This window comes from Trematomus bernacchii, unplaced genomic scaffold, assembly GCF_902827165.1.
Source record: "Trematomus bernacchii unplaced genomic scaffold, fTreBer1.1, whole genome shotgun sequence".
NCBI classification, from domain to species: Eukaryota; Metazoa; Chordata; class Actinopteri; order Perciformes; family Nototheniidae; genus Trematomus; species Trematomus bernacchii.
In genome coordinates this window covers 1,221,335-1,246,446 of record NW_022987469.1, presented here as the reverse complement: position 1 = coordinate 1,246,446, position 25,112 = coordinate 1,221,335, and the positions used below count along the sequence as shown (strand labels likewise).

Sequence of the window (25,112 nt, the reverse complement as noted above, 5' to 3'; positions counted from 1 at the left end):
GCTCTTAAGATAATAATAATTCATCTTAATTATTATTACGCTTAATTTATTGAGTAATGTACTTTAAATATTCATGCTATTACTCCAAATCATGAACTAAAAGGTGTGCAGCTGCAGTGCTCGAACAGTGAGGATGCATGATAGATAATGACTGTGTTTTTTAACCTTTACACAATTACAGAATGCATTACCCATTAGAGCCTGTTAACCCTCACGTTTTCTGCTACTGTTTTATAAATGCCGCTTTGGGTAGAGTGTACGCAGTGGGAGGTATAAATGGAAGTGAAATTTGTTGTCGTTTTTAAGCTCAGTTGGGCTTGTGTTCAGTTCTTAAAGAGATGTGATCTGTCCTCATGGCACACGATTGATCTGTGGTAAAAGGATTGTTATAGTGATCTCAAATTTGACTGAGTCAGGCCTCGCACAGTCTGTATCATATTTTCAAATGACATTGCTGTACTTCTCAACGTTAATACATATTCTGATGCCGTTTTATTTCATTTAATTATCGACTGGCTGATATTTAAAGCTTGTGAGTGGCTCAGCCATCAGCAGGGACTCAATCACACGTTTCAGAGGGATATCAGGTTTGACACCAATAATGTCGTCAATCTGTCTGTTTCTGGTCAAAGGCGGCGGTTTGTTTTCTAGATTATAAATGTATTTTACGTCAAAGGATATTTCTTTAAATGTCTTTTATTGTGATATAGAAAAAGAAAAAAACTGCATTTTTGCATTAAATAAAGGCAAGGCAAGGCAAGTTTATTTATATAGCACCTTTAAACTCAAGGCAATTCAAAGTGCTTTACAAAAATGAAAGACATTAAGAAAATGGCATTTAAAAACAGTCATTAAAAAGCAAAGGTAATACAATAAACGTTAAAAGAAAAAATACATGAATAAAAGTTACAGTGCAGTGTAAGATATGAACAGCTCAATTAAAAAGGCACTGATTGGCCAACAAATCTTTAAAAGAAACAAAAGACAATTCAATGACTGACCCCTATATTTAACTTTACTTTTAAACCTACAAGACTAAGAGAAGTAAATGCTCATGTTGTAATACAAGATACCATAAATACATTATACTACAAAATCTGAATATATGTGGGATGCATCTTTTGGCAGTATTTTTCTAACCATGCCAGTTGAAACAACAAATCAGATGTTTTTTTTGCCAGTAATTATTGCCTCTGCTCTCTCCCTCAGGGATCGGGGGATTTCACTCGTGAACTTCCTCTCATCGGGCTCATCTGGAGTAGTAGCCCTCGTGTGTTTTCAAAGACAAGTGAGCCGAAAGCTAAATGTCAGTTGAATTGGTGTGTTTGCGGCTCCTGTTGCACGCTCCTCACCAGCTTCAAATTATAGTTCCAGGGTGCAACTCAAGGACAAAGGGCTTGACACATTGATATGTGCACACAAGCATGATCGCTGCTCACTTTAGCATTTCTTTCCCTTTTTTTCTTTTTTAAAGATTGTAGCCCTTGAGGAACGATCTTGGTGGTTGTAATAATTGGGAATTCTGCTGGCCTTGTTAGCAAGGCTAAAATAGGGTGGAGAATGTGCTCCGACAATGTAATTGAATGTTTGCAGACGCAGCAGCAGCAGCAGTATTTGCACACGTGCAGGTTATGGAAACATGTCGTTATTACATCAAGATATATATTTTTACAAGGCCGTCTTTCTTAACAGACCACATCCTGCAGCATTGCGTCTATGCTTAACACAAGACTACTGCACTTTATGAGCATATACATTAAATTCCAATACCTTTGTGCAAGGATTTAGAAAGGACCAATCATTTTTGATTGCATGCCTAATATATGGATTTTAAATTAGCAACATTTATGTTTTCCCCTTGTGCTTCACGAGGGAAATTTCTCGCCTTTTAATTGTACATCCTTTTGGCTAAGGTTACTGCACATAGCAAAAATGTTGATGTTTTTACCCCGAATTTTAACAGCTTGACCTCCGCTCTAAATAACATATAATTATGTGTCTTGCCAAAATACAGACACGCTTGGAGCTTTAAGGATAAATCTCTCGCCATTGAAACCCATTAAAACCACAATTTCTGTTCCCATGGCCATTGTAGCATTAAATCCTGCATACTATTACTGTATATCAAAAGCTTTACTCAGTGAGATCTGGAAAAAATATTAATATATGCATTTTCTCTCACACTGCACAAGAAAAAGAAAAATGCATCAATGTCTACAGTATGTTGTTGCTTATCATTTACGTATATATATATATTTATACCAGATTGTGAAAAAGAAATCCCCATGGTATTTAATACAAAAAAATCTAGTGGCATTGTGATAATAAACTGCTATTGAAAGAGTTAAAAACCTGAAAACTGATGAATATCTTTGATGTGAAAAGGTTGGTTCCTGTATATAAATAATTCAGTTTTGGACACATACATTTCTTGTCATCTCTCGCAAATTATGTTAGTTTAGTTTAGTGTTTTTGTCTTTGTCTAGTGATTTTCCCCTTTATCTTTTAATAGTAACCTTCCCTCTCGTTTCAGATACTCTGACCTCCTTTCCTTGTGTGTCTCCCACACCTGTGATTGTCGACCCCGCCCCTGATTGTTTCCACCTGTTCCCCATTACCTGGTGTATTTATTGTCCTCGTCTCCCTTTGTCCTGTGCCAGTTCGTTTCGTTTCCTGTGACTAACCACAAGTGTATCATGCCAGGTAAAATCTCAAGCAGAGCTTTGAGCCACGTCTTGTTTTCTGAGAATTTAGTTATCTATGCTCCTAGTGTTTTTTCCTCATTTAAGTGATTTTGTTTTGTTAGTGTTTTTCCTCATTAAGAGTGACTTTGTTTTGAATCTGTTTTTCCTCGTTAAGAGTCATTTAGTTTTTTTACCTCTGTAGAAGAGCTTTGGTTTGAAATAAACCTTTTTTGTTAAAACCTGTGTGAGTCGTGCATTTGAGTTCAAACCCGTTTATTCAGTCGTAACATTTCTGTTTTCTGAGGTTTATTAAGTACTGGTATGTGATCCATTTACACTCGTGATGAAATGTCATTACTCCAAGTTATAACAGTGCTTATACTCGAGTTATAAGACGTTGTTATATTTCGCTAACAGTGTGATATATGTAACGTCGGTATCGGCCGATTCTGATTCGGGTGATCGGCCCCAAAAACCCTGATCGGAGCATCCCTACTGACAAAAGTAGACTTACTGAACCTAAAATGTCCTTAGCAGACGTAATACTTTGGAAGACCACACTATGACTATAACTAAAAAAAGAAAAACATGTTTTAAATAAATCAAAGGAAACTTATCTTATAAAAACTAACACACTATATAAACTATCAACTAAAACTTATCTTAACTCATTGAAAATTCACTAACTTATTATAAACTATAACTTATTAACTATAATAACTTAACATAATAATCTAAAACAATCAATCAAAACTTGTCTGACTTACTATTAACTATAATAACTTTAAACTAAAAACTAACTAAAACCAATTTAACTAACTAACACTGAAACTAAAACTTTGTGCCCACTGCTCTTAAGGCGACCCAGTTCTCGGTGGATCCGATAACTAATCTTCTGCGGCGCGGTGCAGGATGCTGCGGCGGTTTGGGAGGTGGGTGAGGCAGCAGTTTCACGGTGCCGATGGAAGGCATATCTTATAAAAACTAAAACTATCAACTAAAACTTATCTTAATAACTCATTGAAAATGCACTAACTTATTAACTATAACTTATTAACTATAATAACTTTAATCTTAACTAAAACCTAACTAACACTAAAAACTAACTAACTAAACTAAAACAACTAACTAAAACTATCAATCAAAACTTGTCTTAACTCACTGACTTACTATTAACTATAATAACTTTAAACTAAAAACTAACTAAAACCAATTTAACTAACCTAACTAACAATAAAAACGAACTAACTAAACTAAAACAACTAACTAAAACTATCAATCAAAACTTGTCTGACTTACTATTAACTATAATAACTTTAAACTAAAAACTAACTAAAACCAATTTAACTAAATAACACTGAAACTAAAACTTTGTGCCCACTGCTCTTAAGGCGACCCAGTTCTCGGTGGATCCGATAACTTATCTTCTCCAGCGCGGTGCAGGATGCTGCGGCGGTTTGGGAGGCGGGTGAGGCAGGAGTTTCACGGTGCCGATGGGAGGCAGGGGACCGTCTTTAGGATTTTTGGCAAACACTTGGACTTGATGAGGACGCGATTTGGCTGAGGTTTGTAGCCGGAGACAGCCTGGTCCCTGGCGGTTTCCTCAGCGGGGGATCGGGGGTTTTGGGATATGGGGGGCAAGGGCGCCAGCTGGTTCATGTCTCCAGACTCTGAATTCCTGAGTTTCTCTTTAGTCTTCAAGTTGTCCATCTTCAGGGTCTTTTCCACTCTCTGGTTCTCCTCCTTCAGGATGTCATACACCGTCTGGTACATCCCGAGGCTTGCCATCTGCTCTTTGCACTGGCAATTGTAGTCCAAGCCGAACTGGTGCAACGCCAGTGAATAGAAGTTTTTCAGGATCCCCTCGATCCTCGGGATTAACTCCTCTTTATGTTGATTGATATAATAATCCATGTCCCTTTTATGGCCCTCAAGCTCTTTGATGGTGAGTCTGTCCGCGTCCTGGCTGCTTCTCGCCTGGTTTGATGATCACCATGGTTGCAATGGCTCGCAGTATGTGATGTCATCACATACTATCATGACATCACTGTCCCTTCTTTAGTGCGAATGCTGTTTAGAGCAGTGGTTCTCAATTGGTCCGGCCAAGGGACCCACTTTTTCCTTTGTCAATAGATCACGACCCGAAATTTCGAACCACTGAAATCTATTCAAAAACAAATTGTGCTGTAATATATATGCTTTGCAGCATACAATATTAATTAAAGTGAAGTACAGTGCATATATCCCTTAACAGAACTAAAGTATGGTTTTAAAAAAGGTTTAATGAGATGATGGAATCAAAGCTGAACTGTATAACATTAAAAAGGCACACATGCTGAAAACCCAACCCCAGAAGGGGGGTCTGGGGGGATTGTCCCCCAGGAGATTTTTAGAAATACTACCATATAAACAACACATTCTGGTACACTCTAAGAAAATAAATAAATCTATTGCTACCCGACATATTAAAATATTTGATGCCATTGTTTGTGTTTCACTTAGTTCTGACAGCTGAACTTGCTGCTCCACACAGAGAGAAGAGCAAAGAGGAGATAGTCTGTGTGAATTACTTTAAATTGTGGGTAGGGTAGATAGCCCCCATTGTTCTGTGACCTGTCAATCATGTTTCTTCACTCATGTCTGCGACCCACTCGAAACGGGTCCACGACCCACTTTTGGGTCGCGACCCACCAGTTGAGAACCACTGGTTTAGAGCATTCCACTACAGTTCTTCTGTTTCTTTAATCTTCTTATTCTTATACTCTAATAATATTCAGCCTGTTCAGCACATGATGGGAAACTTTCAACTTTTTCAAAATATGTTATACTTTTTGAAATATTCAGCTTATTAAACTTTTTTTAACATGTAACTCAATGGGAGGAGCCTTCAAATCCTCTTTTACTAGAGCTCGAGACTTCATTCCAACTTTAAAATTATCACAAGACATTCAGCTATTCAACTTGTTTTATATTTTTCATATCTTTTACACTTTTTGAGATATTTAACTTAGTTTGGAGCTTGGTAAAGAGGCCTTCTTCAGATTGTAACATTAGTGTGTATAGAGTGCCACAGTGTCCTAAAATCCGGAAGTAAGTTAGCATTTTACCACTTCCGGTTCCTTCGCCAAAAAGAATTGCAATTTCTCCATAGGATTTTGGAAAATAGCTCGAAATAAGGTCTGTGGTTGACACAAATTGAAGAGACAGATCACGTCTTGTGCTATTTACTGTGTGTTTATATATGTTATATGACTGTGTTCGCTTATGAGAACATACGATACAATCGTCAGGAACTACTGGATATTGGCTTCCAACACAAGCTTCCCATTCTTAGGGAATTCCACCGCAATCACAACATCCCAGACGAGGTAGCGAGATCACCGGAATCCCCGTGGATTGTTGTCGGGCCAGGCAGGCGGCATAGACGGCGGAGAGAGAGGAAGCAAAAGCGGGGCTGCCGGTCCGGTCTCCTGTTGAGGCTAAGGAATCAGCCACACAAACCTCCCCTGCCGAGTATGTACCTCACCAACGCCAGGTCCATAGTGCACAAAACGGACGATCTGGTATTACAACTCGCCGGAAACACCTACGTTTGTGACTGTTGTTTACTTGTGATCACTGAGACCTGGCTTCACCCACACATCTCAGATGCTAGCGTGCAGCGAGCAGGCCGCACACTACTCCGCTGGGACAGAAACAAGGACTCTGGTAAGAGCCGAGGGGGGGGGTCTCTGTATGTACGTACATAACAACTGGTGTAATAACGGCATCATCATTGACCATCACTGCTCTCCTGACCTGGAGTTCATGTCGGTTAAATGCTGCCCGTTCTTTCTACCTAGAGAGCTAACTGTAGTGATTGTCACGGCTGTGTATATACCACCACAAGCTAACGTCAACACTCCACTCTCCCTCCTGCTAAACCCCATCAACCACCAACAGCAGGCTCACCCCGGTGGCGTTCACATTGTTGCAGGAGATTTCAATAAGGCCAAACTAAAATCTGTCCTGCCTAAATTCTACCAGCATGTCAAGTGTCCGACCAGAGGGAAAAACACTCTTGATCATGTGTACTCCAACATCAAGCACGCATACAGAGCCATACCTCTCCCGCACCTGGCCTGTCAGATCATATCTCCCTGCTACTGACCCCGGCATACAACCCCCTTAGACGGAGAACAAGTCCAACAAGAAAGTCTGTTACAATCTGGCCTGAGGATGCACTTGCTCAGCTTCAGGACTGCTTTGAACACACCCAGTGGGATGTATTTGAACACCAGCACCCTGGACCTGGCAAACAACACAGAGACGGTACTGTCCTACATTAAATACTGTATCAACAATGTCACTGTGGTAAAAAGCATCAGGGTTTTCCCAAACCAGAAACCCTGGATGACTGGCCGGGTCCGCATGCTGCTCAAAGCCCGTGACTCAGCCTTCAGATCAGGGGACAGAGCTCTCTACAGTGCTGCTCGAGGCGACCTGAGGAGGGGAATTACAAAAGCCAAGACAGACTACAAAAAAAGGATTGAGGACCACCTCACAAGCAACAACCCTAGGCAGGTGTGGCAGGGCATTAAGAACATAACCAACTACAGGGGGTGTGACACGACAACTGGGGACTGGGACGTCATAGCCATAGCTCTCCACTCTGCACTGAGCCACCTGGAGCATCGTGGGAGCTACGTCAGATTGCTCTTTATTGACTACAGCTCAGCGTTCAACACAATCATCCCGGACATTCTAGTTTGCAAACTATCAAAGGCCTTCCCCCACCCACCTGTTCCTGGATCAAAGATTTCCTCACTAACCGCCCCCAGCGTGTGAGACTTGGCCCCCATCACTCCTCCACCCGCACTCTCAGCACCGGCTCTCCTCAGGGAATAACATCAATGCCCTATACCAAAACATTTGAATCACACCTTTCCCTCATAATGCTGATGTTGGTCTAAACTTTAATTCACTTATAATATTAGGCTAGTTTAAATTACAGCTATATCTATGATCTAACTATCCCTCCGCCTCTGAGAAAAACTGTATACAGTTGGGCTGAAAAGCAAACTGCCTGCAGTTTGCTTGTGTCGACCCTCCGCTTCGCGTCGGGCCGAACCACGCCCCTTAACTGTGATATAATGGCCATATACCACGGCCTGTCGTGAGCTATTGCTTAAATATACCTCTCGTTTTATGATGGTCATAGTGGGCACAGATGGCTCTGTGCCAGGCATGAGTTCTGTCTGTGTACAGGAGTAAGTTATAACGGGCCTTCTCCTGTTGGGCATACATCCGCAGTCAGAGCCTCTGGATGTTCTCTTAGTTTTTTGAGTTCATAGGCTTTTTTTTGCCTGTCCACTTCTTGCCTCTGTTGGGTAGTTCAGAGAGGACTGCATTTCCCTACAGGATTCTGAAGAGTCACGAGGTTCCCTAACGACTCTCTGCTGCTCCCTAGTCCCTATGGATGCTCTTTAGCAGGCTACTATATGCTGGCACAGGGTTAGCTTTTTAATCTTGATCAAATAAATGAAACTTATTGTGGGTATAATAGACCTTACCTCACTTTCAGGGCCTTTATAGGGAGGGGGCCCTATACGCAGAACACGCGCAGTGTGTAGGGCCTCTTAATGTGCTGGGGGCCTCATCTTATGCGCAAATGAGGCGAAACTATGCGCGCCACAGTTTCCCCGCCGTGAGGCCGGACGTCCAAGGCCCCCCCCTGGAGGAACATTGTTAGTTTGGTTTGTCTTTTAACTTTGTCTGGGGCCTTTTGTCCTTAACTTTGCTTAGCTTAGCGTAGCATCCCGATTGTGTGCTATGTTATTAGCTGTTAGCCAAGATAGCTTCTCTTGTGCCCTTTCTTTTCTTCTCTTCTTTGATTCTTTACTCCAAAAAATGGTTCTCATATTGTGTCTTGCTGTTTTCTTTGCTTGTAGGTTTTGCTTTTTTCAAAAATGGGAAAGTTTATCTCACTAAACTATTTGTATGTTATCACAGCTGTCTGTCATGGCAGACCAAAAGTCCCTATACTGAGAGAAACAATCATCTTCACCGGCTGAAACCAAATAATGTTTGCCAAATGTAGGTACTTGATACGCTTTAATTAATAATGAATACAAGGTCTAACAGATTAACGGATAACAGATCCTAAAAAATAATAGGTTCAACTTTATATTATTGCTTTCAACTAACCTAATACAGTTATTTGAAATCTGTTGACATTATACATTTAATAAAAGTCAAAGTTTCAGTTTTTTCAGTGTAGAGCAAGATACACACTGACAGCAACACTGAGATTGTTCCTAGCCTCTGAGTCTATATATTTACAGAATCCTCCTCTACATCTACCCTAGAATATACTTACATCTGCCTAAAACTACAATTAAGTGTGTTAAAGACTAAATGACGCAGACGAATTTATCACAAACAAAATTACAGACTGACAGGGTATATCTTTTAAATGACTTCTCATATTTGAGATCCTTCCTTTGATTTGTCAATGAATATTAAACTATGGAAGTAATGAACAAATACTGAACCAGATCATTGTTAGAACATAAAGACAGTAGATTCAGCCACGATTTATAGCAAACACAGAAAGTTAACAAGCTTTAAAAATGTTTTATACTGCAAGAGGGCCTCATTTCTATGTAATAATGCAAGGCCTGCATTTATTAGAAATCGTTACACAACCATCCAACACAAATCAAAGCTGGGGTTTTGGGGGAGTTTGAAACTTTGCTCAGTTTGTAATCCATCCTTTTGCATTCAATTTGTATTGTCATTAGGCAGTATGTAAACTGATGTAATGAAACAGGAGAATGCTCAGTCTAATGATAAGCTACATTTCTGTAAAGAAAACCTGAACGCCACTGTCATTTATTTAAAAATGCCCCCCCTAGTGGCTGAAATATGTTACAGCATTACTACGTCTAAAACTGTTCCAATACAAATATTTCGTATATCAATATTTTAATAGATGTAATAAAATGATTGTTACAATACAAATCTGAATAATATCATGTTTTGTTTGAAATAATTTCATTTTTGAGCAGTCGCATGTTGTGATGTGTGTGTGTGACGTGTGAGGTTAAGGACACAAGTTCCCTCGCTTTTTTTTGCATACAAGTGATTCAGCTATGGTATTACAAGAATTAGCAGTAATGGATATTCGGCGATTTTTCAAACGTCCAATTTCATCTTGTAAAGCTTCAACAACAGAAGAGCCACCGACTGAGCCTAACCTTACCAACCAGCAGCCGTCAGAATGTGAAGTGGCAGACACGCAAACGAGCAGCTCTGGATTAGCTAAACCAGTTAACGTTAGCCCCACAGCGGAGAGCTCTGGATTAGCAGGGCCAGCTAACATTAACCGCACAGCAGGGAGACCACCGGTGCCGGGGCCGTCAGTGGGTCATGATGATCTTGGGGAAAAACACAGCTGTCCCAAGCAGCCTACTTTATCCGAATCCGAACTATTGCAGCTAAACTTTCCCGAAGCCACGAAGATTCTGTTGAGAAGAACAGATCTTATTTGTGCAAAGTTGTTGATATTGTGAGGCTGTTGTCCAAACTCGGATTGCCTTTTCGTGGGCATCGGGAGGGAAGCGAGTCAGAGTCGCGTGGGAATTATCTTGAGGTTTGTGTCTTCTTCTCCAAGTATGATTCTGCTTTTAAAAACATGCAGTCCAACTATTTCAATGCTACTAGCCCAGATTTCCAGAACGAAGTCATTGACATATGTTCTAACTTAGTTCGTGCAGAATTGTAGAGAAAGTGCAGGATACTGGATTATTTTCTATAATTGCAGGTGAGGCCAGGTCTTGCAAAACGGAACAACTATCAGTGTGTTTAAGATATGCAGAGCAGCTTGAAATCAAGGAGCTTTTTTTGTGTTTTATTGATTGCTCAGCATCTCACAACGCGGCTGGGATTGTGGAAGCAATAAACAAAGGACTTGAGATGTGTGGACTGAAACATATCCCAATTGTTGCCCAGAGTTACGACGGTGCCTCCATCATGTCTGGTCACGTTTCTGGTGTGCAGCAGCGCATCAAAGAGACCCACCCATACACAGTGTACGTGCACTGCTTGGGACACAAACTAAATCTGGTGCTTGTGGAGTGTTGTGCTGTCAACCGCAGCGTGAAAACATTCCTGAACGTCATTGACAAACTGTACTCTGTATTTGCAGAGCCGTCAAACCATCATCGATTCATTGAAATGCAGAAATCACTGAATCTGAAACAAACTGAAATAATCAGCAGCACCTATATCTCCCTGTGCTGGACACCCTCATCAACAAACTAGACAGACGATTCACAGGATCAATCAATCAATCAATCAATCAATCAATGTTTATTTATATAGCCCAATATCACAAATGTTACTTCTGTCTCAGTGGACTTCACAGTTTGTACAGAATATCAGTATGACAATACGACACCCTCTGTCCTTGGACCCTCACATCGTACAAGGAAAAACTTCCAGAGAAAACCCCACAGTTTAAAGGGAAAATGGGAGAAACCTCAGGGAGAGCAACAGAGGAGGGATCCCTCTCCCAGGACGGACACACGTGCAATAGATGCCGTGTGTAAATCGAAGAGATAATACATTTCACAGCATAGGTAGACCAAATGTTTGGAAATGTATGTGTCTATAATAAGAAGATGAATCCACAAGGATGTCAACAATCCTGTGGGAGCCATCAGGGAAGTAGTATGATGAGAGTCAGGCAGGACCGCAGAGACAGGTTCAGCCACGACTCGAAGTCCAGGACTCAAATACAGGACTCAGGTTAGAGGATCCAGGACACAGGATCCAGGACTCAGGACTCAGGATCCAGGACTCAGGATCCAGGACTCCGGATCCAGGACTCGGGATGCAGGATCCAGGACACATGACTCAGGATCCAGGACACAGGACCGCAGCAACAGGATCAGCCACGACTCAGGATCCAGGGCTCGCGATCCAGGACTCAGGACCGCAGCAACAGGATCAGCCACGACTCAGGATCCCGGCGTAGATAGACACCAAAAAGAAATTTGGGGGAAGCTGGGTTATTCGGAACATGAGAGTACACAAGTACAGACAGAGAGAACGCCCTAAGATTAATTTTATGTGGGTGTTAAAGGATAAATCCTGATCAAATATAACACCAAGATTCCTTACAGTCTCACTTGGAGGCCAAATTAATGCCATCCATAGTTAATATATCTTTAGGTAGCTTGTTTCGTATATTCTTTGGGCCGAGTACAATAACTTCAGTTTTGGCCGTGTTTAACCTGTTTAGTCCGAGAGACCCCGGTACCGGGGCCCCTCCCTGCAACATCTAGCAGGAAACAGTGTCTGAGGGCATGTTCATTTAATAAACTATAAATGTTTTATATCCATGTAACGGGAAGAAACTCATCTAACTGATCATTTTTTTTTTTTTTTCAAAATAAAACCCGCAATGCTAACGCTGAGCCTCTGAATTAGCAACGAGCGAAAAATGCTAACAGATTACTGCACAGAAAATCACTCACAAAACCTTATTATTTATCTTTTCTGCACATCCATGACATCGTTTCACATCGTGAGGTGACACAGAATCGATGGGTATATACATTATCACTGAATTATACGAACTCGCGACTTTATAAACAAAAACAGACATCAAAACATGTGGCGCTAGGTAGCTAAAAACGCTAACATGGTTTACCTGTGTCGTAGTCTGGTCAAAAGTGGTCTTCAATGGCATTCCAACGATAAAAACGCTGCTGAAGTTAATCCATAGGTTAATCCAATGTGTCTGTGTCCGTTTGAAATGATTGCTCTCGCTTTACGCAGTGCTTTCTTATATTCATTGAGAGTAATATGCCAAATTAAACGAGATTCTTCAAGTTTAGTGGAACGCCATATCTTTTCAAGTTGTCTCGACTTTTGCTTTATTTTGCGGGTTTCGGCATTATGCCATGGAGCTAGTCTGTTGTTTTATTTTCTTCTTTTTTAAAGGAGCAACAGAGTCTAATTTTATTCGCAGCACATCTGTAGCACTATCAACAACATGATCAATTTGGGGTGGTGTACATTTTGTATAAGTTTCCTCCCTTACATGCAGACATGCTATCGAGTTAAGTATTGGTGGAATCTCTTCCTTAAATGTGCCTCTAGCACTAACAGATAGGTTTCTGCTGCAGGAGCTTTTGACTAATGGTTTGTAGTCTAGTAACAGTTCTTCAAAAGTTACTAAGAAATGGTCGGATAAAGCAGGATTATGCGGTTCGACTAATAGTTGCTCAATTTCAATACCATAAGTCAGAACAAGGTCGAGAGTGTGATTATAACAGTGGGTTGGTTTATTTACACTCTGACGGAAACCAATAGAATCTAATATAGAGTTAAATGCAACAGTAAGGCTATTTTTATCGTCGTCAACATGAATATTAAAGGACCTGGTGCACGGTACACTGTAACAAATAAGATTGGCTGCAAAGTTTTCCAGGTCGCATGCGTAAGACTAAAAACAAGACTTTCAAAGGAGGTATAATTTAATTTTGGTTTCGTATTGATAAGTAAACTTGAGTCAAAGATAGCTGAGTCCATAGACCTGGCACGAGCATGTGCAGCAGTGTTTAAATGTGACAAAAATGGAATTGAACCTCTCGCACAGCCGCTCAAAATTCACCCTCTCCTTCTTGGAGCAGAGATGGACCTTGTTAAAGCCTCTGCTGTCGCACCTGTTGCACTTGAGCATCTTCGAAAGACTATTAAAAAGGACAGCTATCCAAATGTATACAAGATGCTCCAGTTGGCACTGACTCTGCCTATCGGATCTGCCACCTCTGAGAGAAGTTTTTCTGCAATGAGGAGAATTCGGAACTGGTTGCGGTCAACGATGGGAGGAACAAGATTTTCCTCACTTGCGGTTCTTCACATTGAGGACGACATAACCGCACAGCTGTCACCTGAGGGGATAGTGGACATATATGCGGAACGTAAAAAAAGGCGTCTATACTTCTGCACTAAGGTAGGACACTGGTTAATAATATTGTAGCGTGTTCAAGTAACCAAGGGATATAGTAGTTATCAAATAAGTATAAGATGTGCACAGTTATGTAATGCACTGTTGTTGGGGGGAGAGACCACCCCTTCCATATGAGTGTGTGTGTACGGCGGGCATTAGGCGTGCATGACGGGACGAGTTGTGTTCGTATGTGGAAAAGTCATACTCAGTGTGGTGAACGCTGGCTTTATTGCTAATGTATCCGTAGCACCCCACGCAATAGTTGGGACTGACGTCAGTAAAAAAGGTTCGCCCCCCCAAGTGCAAATGTCAAACTCCGCCTATGATTATATTCAACCCAGTCTCACGGCATTTCGTGTTATTAGTCACGAAATTAATTCAATCTATTGATTCGTGTTAACCAACACGATTTTCACATTTTTTTCGTGTCACACAGAACGATTTTAAAAGCAATGTATTTCTATTGGTAGTGTGTTTCGTGCCTGCAACACGTCTTTTTGTCCGGTCGGGTCTTGGAAGACCGGAAGCTGTGTGGTTCATAAAAACATGTTCTTACTCAATATCTTACCCTAAGCCTAACCCTATCCCTTTTATTTTAAATTGTATAATGTCTGAGTTTTTTTTGCCGTCAGTGAGGAAAAGAAATGGTTCAGAGCCTCAGAATACTGAAATCTGTATTTTATGTCATCTTTTTTTCCTTCTAATTTGTTATTATTTGGTGCATGCACGAAACATACTACCAATATAAATACATTGCTTCTAAAATCGTTCTGTGTCAGAATACTTAAATCTGTATTTTTTTAAATGTCTTTTTCCTTCTAATTTGTTATTATTTACATTGCTTTTAAAATCGTTCTGTGTGACACGAAAAAAATGGCGAAATCGTGTTGGTGAACACGAATCAATAGATTAATTTCGTGACTATAACACGAAATGCCGTGAGACTGTGTTGTTATATTTAAGTCTATGTATTTCAGAGCACTACTCTCTCCATAGAGGGGTCCTGTGTTAAATCAGAGCCGAACTGATAAGAGTCAGAGTCTGATTCTAAAAAACTGAATCTAGTGAAATGTGAATGACTGAAAAAGCTGAGGACAGGAGGGACCTCGCTCTGACTGGAGGAAGACGGAGGCTCAAAGTCACACACTAACTTTTTTTTCAAGGTGGATGAATTGAATGGCAGGTTTTAATATTGCACAGTTCACAGGGAAGTTTGATGTTTGGGGAAAAACATTTTCAACGTTTCAAAGTGTCTTTATTTACCCTGTTCCCATAGATACCTCTACATGTTTTATTTTTGTAATCCTATATTAAGACTGCATCACAAAGAGCAGTTGACAATTGGACACTCATGTCACATTAACATTGTGTCACGTGAGCTGAAAAAATGGATGGTGCCGGTAGCAGCCAAACGCCCAGGGGGCAGCAAAAAGAAAGTAAAAGAAAGAAAAGGAAGAGAGAGATGCATTAAAACATTTCCCAACAATAAATAGCTTTTTCAAAAAAGCTAAAAGTGACGAATTAGGCCAGCAACCACAAGGAACAGTGACGGTCACGGAGCCTGAGGATGTTGTTGAGCTAGCGAGCATTGTTAGGATTTTGATGAACTTGGCCTCCAGGTGAAGGGTTTTGCCTGAAGAGTGGAGCAGGAGCAGGGTGGAGGGAGGGGGGAGGACGTTTTATTCAATCTCAGTGAAACCGCTGGACTCCAAATCGTGGATCTCTGGGGTCCCTGATTTCAATCTGCAGGAGGAACAGAGAGAGAGGAGAGAGAGAGAGAGAGAGAGAGAGAGAGAGAGAGAGAGAGAGAGAGAGAGAGAGAGAGAGAGAGAGAGAGAGAGAGAGTCAGGCTGCTGCAGCACTGATGCTGGGCAAAAGAAAGGGACGTGTTAGGGAAGAGGGGGGGGGGATCAGGAGGAGAGCAGAGGGGGCCACGGGACGGAGGAGACAGGACTCATTCAACTGAGCTGTGTCTTATCAATTATGTAGTATATAAAGCTGGCTTTACATTGAAAAACATTGGAAAAACTGCATTGAGTGTTGCAGGAATTAGTCCTGAAATGAGTCAGCACTTTACCACTTCTGGGTTCCTGGTTTTTGGTTGGAAGCCTGTGGTTAACGCTAGCTGTAGAGATCTTAGTGTTTTGTTGTACGTCTCTACGACATAAATGATGTCAGTAATACAACACTGATGTGAAGCCATTTATGTCATAAAAACAAGTGTCTAAATGAGACGACTAAACGTCATCACGCCCAACATTAGCCGCCTTTAGCTTAGCGGTGGTGACGTGCAGCCATGTCCATCTGATGTAGTTTCTTTATAGCCTTACGTTAGCTTTTAATTCAGGCGATTGCATTTGTGCAACATTCTTCAAAAAACATAAAGTAGTGTGATGTGTGGATTATCCTGCCGAACAAGCAGCATAAACATGTTTTGGCCCAAACCCGATGGAAAATTCCCTTTTCCTTTGTTAAGGAAGCTCTTGCGATGCTAATATCCGGCATCACTGCACAACTCCATTAAGGTCAAAGAGTTTAAGTACGAGCAGCTGTTGGTATTATGGCCATACAGATTAATGGTGATATAAAAAGACGATCCATGCTTTTTGTACAGGGGTCAGCTTTGGCTTCCTAATGTCTGGCTCTGGAAACACTAAAAGACAGCCGCCATGTCATCACACCATCATCATTTATAGTTTATCATTGTGGATAGTCTTCTCAGCTCATCAGAGAGGGCTCTGACATGAGTCAGTACACGTGAAAAGCATAAAGAGATACATTAATGCAATGAGCTTGAAGGGTCACACCTTTACAACACATGTTCCCTCAGATGTTCCTGTTCCCTTCCAACAACTCCATTAGGCCTACTGCAGTTAAACATGTGATGAGGACACGTGCCTTTTTGTTTGAAGCATACAACGGCATGTCCTAGCATGAATGATGGTTCTTCATTGCCTCTTCTCCTCACTCTTTCTAAATGAAGTTCAGTATTGTACGTTGCATATATCTACTTAAAAATGAAATGTACTTTTAGGGTGACTTGCAAACATCTGCCCAGGGACTACAGATGAATGATAGCCTCTTGGCTAACTCTGGCACATTTACAGACATTTGTATTAGTGTGCACTGTCCCTGTTAAATTAATAAAAGAATAAAGTTAACCCGAATGTAATTCCATCAGTGGCATAAATCACAAATAGCTACATATTACAACGAGTCGAATCTAACACACAGAAGGGCAAAGGGCTTCACAGTGCACTGTCCTTTACAACAGACAGAGGACACCACCAGTGTCTCACAGAGGACTGATCTGAGAGCATGCAGGGACACATGCTGTCCACACGTCACACACACTAATGTTGCTCTTACTCCGTCCATTCGTAGAGAGGCTCCACGATGAAGCTGAAGAGAGGAAGCAGTTTCAAATAAGATCATCATGCTTTATTTATTTGTATCAAAGTTGGTCTTAAGAAAGTTTGTAAAGCGTTTTTGCTCTTTTAAGTGACTCAGTGCTGCACATTGTCACCGGTTCAAACCCACACACTGGCATCTGGGCTGTGTGCCTTTTCAGCACATGGACTGGTAATCTAGGCTATGACCCCCCCCGGTAATAACTAAAGGTGGGAAAACACTTCTAATAAAGTACTCCATGGATGTATGGAATATATTTGAGTCACTTGCTGCTGATTCCCTGCACATATACAGTATAACGCATTCCATTTTGAAAAGAAAAATACTTTTTGTCCTAATAGATCAAACTGAGTGTTGTGGCCCTCACAAATGAAATGTATTAGCGCACACAGACACTCGAACACAACAATGTGAACTTACCCTTGACACAGCAAAATCTGTAAAAAAGAAAAAAAATGAATTCATACTTTTTCATTTTATTTACATGTCAGCTGACTCATGTTTATTGATACAGGCCTTATAGCGGAATATTATATACGATACTATACTACTATACTTAGTACATACTAAATACTTTACTACAGTACTATACTGTCCCGTTGGATTCAAAGCTCCATCCAAGATACCCACGACTGGAGGAAAGTGGAATCACTGAAGAGGATGACTGTGATGCATTTGACTATTCAAAGGATCTAAGGCATAATAAGTACTCATTTATTATTGTATTACATTGGCGTGATGGATGTAGCCCTTTATATATACAGTCTATGATGTAGCCCCATTGTTCATTCATTGCTGTCCTTAACTGACTCCTCCACAGGAAGGACAGCTTCTACCTAAGTATTTTCATTATTACAGTATTTAACGTTGGAGCCCTCAAATAATACCCAGCATAACTGCAACCAAATTGAGCGAAGTGAAGTGTGATGACACTGAACAACTGGAAACACCAGTGTGTGTGTGCAGAGCATTTTGGTGTTGATGTATTAGTTTCAACTATTGTTTAGTTCAGTCTATATGTGTGTGAATGTGATCACTACAGTGTTTATGCTGTCTGTAACTTTAGAAGCAAAGGACTTAATGCACTGTTGGAACAGGCTTTTGTTTGCCCAGTCTGTCCCCTGTAGTATTATTAAAATACAGATAACCGTCCACCTTTGCTCTCGGCCCTCAGCTCCTCCTGCAGGAAGTCAGTCTGCCGGTTTCCGAGCACGAAGGCCAGGAAGGAGAGGATGAGGGCGTCCAGGATGCCGATGATGGCCAGGATGTAGGCCCAGCGCACCGAGCAGTTTCCCAGGCTGTACTTCCCCGTGTCCTCCCCACACATGTCCCGCACCACCTCCGAGTCCCAGCCGTTAGGGAAGACCACACAGCCGATCACCAGACACACGGCTGAGCAGGAAGAGAGGAGGGATGGAGACAGAACAAAGAGGTTTATGCTTGTTTGAAATGTAACCTTTATTGAGTATTGTCATCCAATAACACTGCAAGATGAGGGTCCGTGGGAAGACAAACACACATTGACCTGGGGTCTTAAAGACACCTCAGGGAGATTCCCTTCCGTGTATATGTCATGTGTTTTAGTGATTTACAGCATTACCTGGTCCAGGGCTGTTATACGTCAGGATGTCGCGCTGTCTTTCAACTCTCTAAAAGCTGAATGTTACTCTGGATCGCCCTCACTTCTCGCTCGCAAGAGTTTTGCAAGCGAGATCTTTAAGACGACTAACACAACAAATATTGTGTCATCATCAGTCTCTAAATTTACATTGTTTTTAAATTGCAAAAGCATGTGTTTTGACATTTTGTCAGACAGGTTATGTAATAATGTGCAGAGCAGTGTGTTCATGTGATAGGGTAATGATCCATTAAAAAGCATCCAAAGAAATACATGTATTTGGATAGAGAGGAATAAAGAAACAGCAGCACTGCACTGCAGAGGCACATCAAACTCAGCTGTTGTCATATTATTTGAACAGGATTAAAACTTTAAGTAATGGAATAATTTGGCATTTTGGGAAATTCTAATTAGGATTTTTTTCTGGGGAGTGAACTGAGCATTATGTTATATTCACTATTCTGATCTAAAAAGGTTCTTTAAACAATTCCCTCAGTGTTCCTGAACATGGTAACACAGGACTCTAATTCATATTCTTACTCTCCCACAGGTTTAGCTACAACCAGCAGATTTCATAACCTCAGATTATTTTCAAAGAAACCCTGCTTCAATCTAACAAGGCGTACGGGTCTAAATATTACATTACACATGAACAGCTGCTGTTGCTATGGAGAAAAGCCAATCCTTTATTCATATGTTTGTGAATTAAACACAGTGTCAAGGTTTCTGAAATCATCCATGATAGAAAAAAGTGAATTGATTTAAGCTGCAGATTGTGTTCTCAGTTCGCAATGATGAGATCTTTCATTTGTTACAGTACATGGAACAGCCTTTTAAGCTCAATAACTGGAATATTTATTGCTGAAATGCTACTTATTTACACATTTCATTCATAATGATAATGCAAAAATGCTTTCCTCAGACATCTAGCTGCCACCTTATCAAAGAACCAGAGATTTTACATGTAGTTGTTCATCCAGATGATTCAAACGGAAGTGTTTTATGTGTGTGTGTGTGTGTGTGTGTGTGTGTGTGTGTGTGTGTGTGTGTGTGTGTGTGTGTGTGTGTGTGTGTGTGTGTGTGAATAAGATGTCTCCTGCTGGGCAGAGGGTCCAGCTGAGGCCAGGCTGGGCCCTAACAGATGGGTCCCTGAATGCATCATTTCCTGCACCGCTGCTACTGTAGAGAGCGAGCACAGAGCAGATTTATTTAATCGTTTATTTGGCAGGGACAATGCAAGCGTCACAGGGCCAGATTTAGCTTTCAGCTCATTTCCATCCGCAGTCCCTCACATAAAACATTTAAGAAATGTACATTTTACAAACATTGTAAAAACAAAATACATGTTATGCAAAAAGTGCAAGAGCAGCATACACAAGTATTTATGACATGGTAATACAATATAGCAGCTACGACATATAAAGTGCAAGAGGAGATGTGTTAAAGTGCACACACACACACACACACACACACACACACACACACACACACACACACACACACACACACACACACACACACACACACACACACACACACACACACACACACACACACACACACACACACACACACACACACACACACACACACACACACACACACACACACACACACGGTTATCGTGGTCCCTAAGAGCACCAGGTCCTTAGTGACCAGTGATCTGTCAGTTACTGAAGCCTCAGACTGATGATCTCATCTAGTCGATACTATCTTTTTACCATTAGGTCATTTCATGTGCACTCCTCTGTATATAACTGTTAAATGCTCCATTAGTCAAGCAGCAGACTTCAGCACCACAATGCTTCACCTCCAACACAAACCCTTTGTCTGGAGGGGCCGTTCTGTCAGGCCACGGAGCTGATCCTGCCTCTGGCAGCAGACTTTATGATAGCTGGTGATTACTGTTCCTATATGTTATGGTGTTGTCCTGTTTGATACAAACTACACTTACCAGCTGTTTAAGGACATTACAGAGATTTAAAAAACACATTTACTGTAACACCCCCTTTTTAAATAGAGTTTTACATCTTCAGTACAAACAAAGTGTCTGTGTCACAGACAAATCAAATACAGAATGCTTCCAGAGAAGCAAATAGGCCATCAGATCTGTAGACGGAGTGTCTTTACGTAATGTTTGGATTTGGTTGTGTTCAGTGAACTGTGTCTAAGAGCGCAGACACACACAGAGTCGCACGCTCATGTTTCATCATCTGCCTCGGATCAAACACTACATGAGGATCAACAGTCTCAAATGTCTAAGGTCCCTTCATTCATAAACGGCGGGTGTTGTCTGAGTGTTGTCTCAACTGTGTTGATAATGTTCTGGTTTAATGTTATTTCTGCGCTGTCAGCGGTATTATTGCAGCGTAGGAACCTGTGTAAGATATTTGAATGGCACTTTACGATGCCGAGATCAAAAATAATATGAATTTTACTAATAAAATGTTTGGAATTCATAATGCTTACGTAGCTCGCTCTTAAAACCAATACATGTTTGAAAAGCCACACAATAAATAGCAATAATAATCTGCTCATTAAAAATGAATCTCTGTTTGCCCTTCTCATTATTATGTCCCTGCCTGTGTTCTGCTCAGAGGACGTTTCTCTTGGTATCTGCCATTTGGCAAAGGGATGTTCTTCTTCTTCTATGGAACATCATTTCATTATCTTCTGCTCTGTAGACTGAGAAACTGTTTGTGAGCTGCTAGATGTTCTACTTTCCACAGCAGCTTGTTCTTTTTCTGTTGTAATAGGAAGCTTACAATCTGCTTTTCATAAGTTCCTGTGTGAAACAACAGCTGTTGGAAATGAACCCATGTTGTAGCAGGGCAGGGAGACCAAGACAAATCGCTCAGATGTGCCAAAATCCCTCAGTAGAGCCGAGTCTACTGCAGGGGGGGAGATCATTATGTGTTGGTTTGTCACTATGACTTCTTCAGATCCGCTTTTCAAATGAACATTTTCTTCTGTTGTTTATTTGTCTTGACAGCATGTTTCTGCATATTGAGTAATCTCTGTGGGGAACTTGGTATCTCATTATTCTTCTCCTTTTACGCACTATTCAATATTCAGAACCAAACACAGCTCACCTAAACTGAAACAAATGATCATTAACAAAGCCAATTTGTGCTAAGAAGTTTGTGCAATTTGTGCAAAGTGCAATAGTTATGGAAAGAAAAGAGAACGAGTGATGGTAAGATCTCTTTGAAAGTGGGCTAATTAGACACAAATAACTACAACCTCCTGGTGGCATGGTAGTTTCTCTCATTTCCCTTTTGACTCTATCTTTTATTCTCTATACTCGCTCATTAACTCATGGAATATGGAGCAAACAACAAACAAAGAGAGCTCACATGTTAATGTAAGTGATGTGATGCTGGGATTCTGGCCCCTGGCCCTGCATCTCAGGGGACACGAGTGCTTTGTTAACAGTGTTTGAAATCATCAGAGGGGAAAGATATTCCCGGAGCCAGTCTCTGTCTGTGTCTCTGTCTGTGTCTATGTCTGTGTATGTCTGTGTCTCTGTCTGTGTCTATGTCTGTGTCTGTGTCTGTATGTGTCTCTGTCTGTCTCTGTCTGTGTCTCTGTCTGTCTGTGTCTCTGTCTGTGTCTCTGTCTGTCTGTGTCTCTGTCTGTCTGTGTCTCTGTCTGTGTCTCTGTCTGTCTGTGTCTCTGTCTGTGTCTCTGTCTGTCTGTGTCTCTGTCTGTGTCTCTGTCTGTCTGTGTCTGTGTCTCTGTCTGTGTCTGTCTGTGTCTCTGTCTGTGTCTCTGTCTGTGTCTCTGTCTGTGTCTCTGTCTGTCTGTGTCTCTGTCTCTGTCTGTGTCTCTGTCGGTGTCTGTCCCTGTCTGTGTCTCTGTCTCTGTCTGTGTCTCTGTCTGTGTCTCTGTCTATGTCTGTCTGTGTCTCTGTCTGTGTCTGTCTGTGTCTCTGTCTGTGTCACTGTCTCTGTCTGTGTCTCTGTCTCTCTGTCTGTGTCTCTGTCTGTGTCTCTGTCTGTGTCTCTGTCTGTCTGTGTCTCTGTCTGTGTCACTGTCTGTGTCTCTGTCTGTGTCTCTGTCTGTGTCTCTGTCTGTGTCTCTGTATGTGTCACTGTCTCTGTCTGTGTCTCTGTCTGTGTCTCTGTCTGTGTCTGTGTCTCTGTCTGTGTCTCTGTTTGTGTCTGTGTCTCTGTCACTGTCTCTGTCTGTGTCTCTGTCTGTGTCTCTGTCTGTGTCTCTGTCTGTGTCTCTGTCAATGTCTCTGTCTGTGTCTCTGTCACTGTCTCTGTTTGTGTCTCTGTCTGTGTCTCTGACTGTGTCTCTGTCTCTGTCTGTGTCTCTGTCTCTGTTTGCTGCAGGGCAGGAAGTGGACAGAGGCTTTGCAGGTTTTTTTCCCCAGAGACAGCTTCCTGCTGTAAAAGACGCTCATGGTGGAGGGACTGACCAAAGCAGAGATAAGACAGTGTTTCCAGCTGATCTATCACTCCCAGCAGAGCCATCACAACGAGTGAGTGGTGCGGCTCAACATCTATTACTATAACTCTCTTAGGACAGACTGAGCATAATGTACTATTCTGTCTAAAGTTTATTTTAGATGCAAAATTGTACTTGAGGCCAGTTTGCCTCCTGGGCACTGCCGAGGTGCCCTTGAGCAAGGGACTACACCCCCACACTGCCTCCTGGGTGCTGTAGAGTAGCTGCCCAATGCTCCTAATACTTGGATGGGTTCAATTCAATGACTACATTTCACTCTGCATGCAGATCTGCAGAGGTGTGGACTCGAGTCACATGACTTGGACTCGAGTCAGACTCGAGTTACCAATTTGATGACTTTGGACTCGACTTGACAAAATCACAAAACACTTGCGACTCGACTTGGACTTGAACACCAATGACTCGGGACTTGACTTGGACTTGAGCCTTCTGACTTGAGGTGACTTGATAATTTAATTCAGGGGTCTCCAACACACCGATCGCGAGATGCCGCTAGAAGAGCAGACTCCCGTCGGGGAGAGCAGAATCTTCAGCCGCTGCAACTCTTGCTGAGAATCCATGCAGGCAGGGGCGGGACTTTATTTTGCTGAGCCACCATGCGGCCAATCATATGCGAGGACACACTAGGATCATACCATTATGTGAAAGAAGGGTGGGGGGCAGACGCTCCAAAGACAGCAGGTGTAGTGGTACAGGCCAGCTACACAGAGCAACAGGGAGACGGATTTAAATGCAAGCGCGTCGGAAAAAATCAAGAAATTTGCGAAAACCGAAAAAAGGAGCAGCTTCTGGCTGCATTTCAATGATATTGGAGAAAGCAAAGCTGAGTGCAGGATTTGTAAAATGAAAATAACCTTCAGAGCAGGGTTTTTTTTTTGGTAACCACTCAGGATTTATTGCCAGAGGTGGGAGAAGTTCAGATCTTGTACTTGAGTAACAGTACCAGAGTGTAGGAATACTCGGTTACAATAAAAGATCCTGCATTCAAAATGTTACTCAAGTAAAAGTACAAAAGTATTGGCATCAAAATATACTTAAAGTACCACCTGCAGAGGGATCTAGATTCAGGTGTTCTTTTCCCCATAGAGACGCCTCGCTGCACATTATCCCTTGCATAAAGATAGAAGTGGGTCCCTTATAACATGCTGTACACAGTGGAAATAAACATTCTGGTTACCTTAACATCAGGGATCTTGTACATTAAACTCCTTCTGAATCAAACCGTCACGGCAGCCTTACCTTACTGATCCTTCTTAAAATAGAAGAAAACACGTTACTTTACCAGCAGAGAGAAAATGGATTATTAAATTATTAATGTGACTAATAAAGAGCAGTTTGATTATTAAGTATTATTCTGTTGATCGATGTCATTACATTTGTTGAAAAGCACATAAGGACTTGTTTAAGACTCATTTTTACTGTCGGGTCACTCATTACAGGATCAGCTGCTGCATGAGACAGACACTGACGCTGTCAGAAGAGAGGAAAAAGAGATGTATTTGATGATTATATATAATTATATCGTCGTTATTCATTTGTTTTAAAGCTCAATAAATAACAAAGAAGACCTTTGACCGGCACTTTTATAATTTTGTCCGGAAGATTTAAACTTTAACACACGCTGACCGGCGAAAAACTCTGCCCGGTTCTGTCGGCCCCTACCGCGGAGAATACACAGAAGTGCAGCCATGACAACCATTCTTCTTCGCTGCTTTTGTGGAGGAAGTTGCTGCTTTTGTGGAGGAAGTTACAGCGCCACGTACAGGTTCGGCATATGTACTGCAGCTTTTCCAGCGTTTGGATGTAAACGGAGCCGTCTCGTGGAGCTTGACACAATCCGGTGTATATTGCGTGGGGACGGAAGGTTTTTTGCGGTTGCATTTGCGTTACTCCGATGCGTTTTGCCGTATTTGTCCTCGTG

At 41.6% G+C, this 25,112-nt stretch overlaps 1 protein-coding gene across 3 annotated transcripts in view; it reads right to left on the bottom strand.

The window, feature by feature from the left end:
* Positions 1 to 25,112, bottom strand: part of lhfpl4a (LHFPL tetraspan subfamily member 4a) — a 55,033-nt gene that overhangs the window by 14,571 nt on the left and 15,350 nt on the right. The window contains exons 2-5 of one of the 3 annotated variants that reach the window (XM_034143571.1): positions 18,253 to 18,489; positions 17,518 to 17,534; positions 17,056 to 17,088; positions 14,855 to 15,429 (exon numbers count right to left, since the gene is read on the bottom strand). In XM_034143571.1, the coding sequence (XP_033999462.1) occupies positions 15,376 to 15,429; positions 17,056 to 17,088; positions 17,518 to 17,534; positions 18,253 to 18,489 (341 nt within the window). In that variant the 3' untranslated portion in view covers positions 14,855 to 15,375. Of the gene's footprint in view, positions 1 to 14,854; positions 15,430 to 17,055; positions 17,089 to 17,517; positions 17,535 to 18,252; positions 18,490 to 25,112 lie in introns of those variants that run through there. The other 2 variants (XM_034143581.1, XM_034143578.1) reach the window with 2 other exon arrangements.